The 4,109-nt window shown below is 42.3% G+C and overlaps 1 protein-coding gene across 1 annotated transcript; it reads right to left on the bottom strand.

Annotated features, from left to right (window-relative positions):
• Window positions 1–1,140: 1,140 nt before the first annotated feature.
• On the bottom strand, window positions 1,141–3,784 carry LOC112286952 (riboflavin biosynthesis protein PYRR, chloroplastic). The gene has a single exon (XM_024529431.3). The coding sequence runs from the start codon at window positions 3,398–3,400 to the stop codon at window positions 1,580–1,582; it is 1,821 nt and encodes a 606-aa protein (XP_024385199.1). The 5' UTR covers window positions 3,401–3,784; the 3' UTR covers window positions 1,141–1,579.
• Between the last annotated feature and the right edge of the window lie 325 nt (window positions 3,785–4,109).

Genomic DNA, 4,109 nt, shown 5'->3' with positions numbered 1-4,109 from the left:
CTAAAAAAAAATTTAAAGATATTTCTATTTATATTAAATCAAATATGGAGTATAGGTTTTAAAACCAACTTTTGTATTTGAAACTAATCTTTGAAAAATACTTAAAAATTTGATGCATGTTAATAATCTAATATAAATTGAAAGTGTTTTAAAGAAATTGTCTTTTTCAATCTATTTATAAATTATTAAAACATATGCATATATTCTCTTAAGCTTCATTAGTACCATCACATCAAAAATTATAACTTATCTTATCTCACTCTATAATTAAATAATTCTTGTACTTCAAATTTATGTATGATAGTCAAACAAAATAATATGTTTTTTTCTTTTATAGAATCATAAAAAATAAAGAATTATTTCAAGTAGTATTATAGATGCAATAAAAAATAAAAAATAAAACCACAAAATTTATTTGCTTCATTTGCCTCCATTATTGTCTTCAATGTCAACCTCCATTTGCCTAATGTATTACATTCCTAACTAATGATTTTGTTGTATTGAAGATTCTTGTTTTTTGGAATGTACAAATACAAAAGTTAATCAGTTGAAACATTTTATAACTTTATTCTTTTTTCTAAGAAAGGTTCTTTTAATACTTGTAAATTAAAAAATTATAAATTTCATTTATATAAATATATTGTCTTTACTTACTTTGAAATAAAATAATTTCGAATTTATAGAATCCGTTTGTGGTAAAGAGCATGACAAATCATTATTATTAATCAAAATACAACTCCAAATACTGCCTCATCAAATTTTTGTAGTAACAGAATAGAGATAAATTCCAATTATAAATAAGTCACAACTCTTTAAAAGCACATAGTGGCTATAATAATTCACATTAATAATGTTAATATTGTTTTCTAAACTTATCTTTATAGAGAGATTTAAGTCAATGCTTACTGTTGACTATAAATTAGCTCACCAACTTATGATACTAAACTGAGTCAACTGAGAAAGTTTTATTGTAGAACGCCAACTGACTTTCAGCACAATGCCGTGGCTGTGGTTGTAGGATAATGAATACCAATTTTTTATGAGCTAACACACAATGTTTCGCTTTAAAGTATGGCGTTACCAACAACAAGGGTTTTCGAACTTAGACTTTCAAAGTTGCAGAAAATATGCAGAGAAACGTAAAAGAAAACGTACAATTTGAATTCAGATCACATATGTAGATTTCAGCATCCCACAGAAGTCCGTATGACCCAGGAGATGGTGCCAGCAAACTGATAATTGATGACTTGCAGGCATGCGATATACAAAAAATATCTATATTGGGCCTAAAACTCAACCCATATCTCTAGACACCAACATCGCCTAGAGAGGAGATTTTCAGTTGTGTCTAACGTTGCAATATACCTCCGAGACTGAACCTATAATGAAAGATAATTCGTGCTAAACTGTGCTATGTTGACCTCCTGAGAGAAATGAAGTTAGTTATGCTACAGTACTCACTTCAACCTGTGCCCAACTCCCTGGATTATGGAAGAGTCTGTACAACAAAAGTGGGCCGTCAAACTATTTGACTCCAAGAGATTCATTGTACTCATTGCCTTCCAAAAAGAAATGGTTCCTATTGGCTAGTGACTTGTTGACGACAACGATCCAAAAAATATCTGTGGTCATTCACTGACGTCTTAGTGTGCCCATTCACTAGATTGCCTGTTGGGGGTCCTCTTAAAATCTCTCCCCTTAAATCCATTAGCAAGCGGCCAAGATGATTAAGTCCAACACCATTTATTGAAGCACCCCACAAGGAATCATTCTGTGAAGATTCTACCAAAACTGAACCCTCAGTGGATAGAAGGAATGATTTGAGTGCAGGGTAAGCCAGAAACTTAGCTTGTAAAGCAGTGCGCATGACTTGAAATTTTACAACATCCCAATCCTTTCGTACTAAATCCGGTCTCTGGCTTGACAAAGTTTCTCCAAGCCTTGCAGCTTCTTCAGGACTTTCAGCACCCTGTATTTCAGCTATGTATTGAATTGCCAGCTGATCGTTCACCCCTGCAAACTTCGAAGCTTGATAATAATGTTCCACGCTACTCCATACCACAGGGTTACCAATAGAATCTGGTAAAGTGATGGGGTGGTAGGAAAGGGTCGACAGAGCACCATAGCGATCCCATGGTTTGTTGAAGCGAATAATTGATGGCTTGTTCGGGATCACTGCGACGTTTTCCCTAGAGATGGATGCTAACTTATCATCACCATGAGAAATATCTGGAATCGGATGCAAGTACCCAGTGACCAGCATGTCAGGTCCAGTCTGTTCGAAGGCAACATCGGACAACTTCAAAGCCTGCGTCATCTGCACCATTCCAAGCTCTCCAACAGGAGTCGCAGCCCGGAGCCCTCCGACAATCTTCGGAGCGATAAATGCTAAAACCTTGTGAACTACACCATCTTGGATAGCAGGGGCCGAAAGCATGCCCCCGCACTCCCACAAAACGGAAAGATAACCTCGCATGTAACAATGCTCCATGACAGCTCGAGGACTGAGGAAATCAAATTCTACCACTTCCACCCCTCTAGATGTCAAGAGCTTCTGAAACTCCAGATTCGATCCTTTCTGTGTCATAACTATCGTATTAGCCTTCGACACATCCCACAAATTGGCATCTCTGGGCAAATCCAAAGCGCGCGACATAACAATGCGGTCAGGCTGGTGGCCCCCTTCTAGCCTTGTTGTTAAATTTGGGTTATCAATGCGAACAGTATTCCCTCCAACAATAACAGCATCACTTTGCGCTCTTGTTTTCATTACCCGATGCCGGGAAACTGCACTCGACACCCACGCAGAGTGGCCGCTACTAGCCGCAATTTTCCCGTCCAAAGTCATCGCATACTTCAACGTCGACATAGGCAAATTATGACTCACTCTGTACAACAGCGGAGCATTCGCAGACTGGCACGCCTTTAGTGCAGCCTCAATTGCCCCTCCACCTCCAAAATCCTCTCCTCCCACCTCAACCCTCACCCCCGCCCGCCGCAGCGCGGCAATCGCCTTACCTCGGAAGTGAGCCAGCGGATGCCGCATCCCAACCACCACTCTCCCTAAACCCCCTTGCACGAGCGCGGCAATCGCTGCATCGTCGCCCCCGCAATCCCCCGGCTCCAAACTCAGAAACGCGGTCGCACCTCGGGCCTGCTCTCTAGCCTCCTCCACCGCCTGCACTTCAGCCGATCTCGCCCCCTGACCATACAAACCCCCTCCTCCCACAATCCTCCTGCCCCGCGCAATCACACACCCGAATTTCGGATGAGGTGCCGTCAGGCCATTGCTGCTCTCTGCCAACTCAACCGCCTTCAACATATGCGCGGAGTCTTCAAAGCTTCCGAAAACACTTCTCACGCTGACAATCCCGCTCGCGAGCACGCCTCCTGCTGCCATCGCCTCTTCTCCACCTCAAGTCCTACACACCTTGGATCCTTCGAATTCACACGCAACGACAGAGGCATTCTGCACACATATATGCTTGTTAGCGTAGGCGAGGTATAAAGGCAAAAAAGGAAAGTCGGGTCAAGCTGCAGACGGGAGGGGACGAGGGAAGGAGAATGATGGCATCGAGGCCACGCCGCGTGAAGCACGGCCATAGCCATGGCCATAGCTTCTTGGCTTGGCTATGGCGGACACTGGAGCTCTGTGGGGATTGATAGATAGCAGGATAGAGCCCTGCTGCTGCGACTAGGCCACCACCGGCGGCACCCATGGTGGTTTCCGAAAAAAGACTAGACCGATTCCGTTCGGAATCGTGGACTCGGGCTCCTTCCTTGCCCTTGAGCCAGCCAGCCTTCTCTTTGGGGGTTTTGCTCACCAAGGCACTCAACTGATGACGTCAGACGGAATGGATTCGGCTGATTTTGATGATGAACACATGGGCCCAATCGTAGTTTGCGAAATTAGGGTTTCCTGTACTGATGAGACTCTGAATAGACACATGCATGATTTGTTTTACATATTTCCCAGTTGTGTGGCACGTGAACTTTGCTTGACTGAATCTTTGAAGCATAGGGAATGTTGTTGTTCTGCCAATGTTTTGGTTAAATACATTGATCTTTGCACTTCTGCTTTGATTCCACTACTGTTTGGATGCCCACAC

Source organism: Physcomitrium patens, chromosome 9 (assembly GCF_059467195.1).
Source record: "Physcomitrium patens ecotype Gransden chromosome 9, ASM5946719v1, whole genome shotgun sequence".
NCBI lineage: Eukaryota > Viridiplantae > Streptophyta > Bryopsida > Funariales > Funariaceae > Physcomitrium > Physcomitrium patens.
The sequence above is the reverse complement of the archived record's forward strand: the minus strand, read 5'-3'. Positions and strand labels throughout refer to the sequence as shown.

Excerpts from the sequence above, each read along its gene's own strand:
- LOC112286952 (XM_024529431.3), bottom strand. The coding sequence starts at position 3,400 with ATGGCAGCAGGAGGCGTGCTCGCGAGCGGGATTGTCAGCGTGAGAAGT.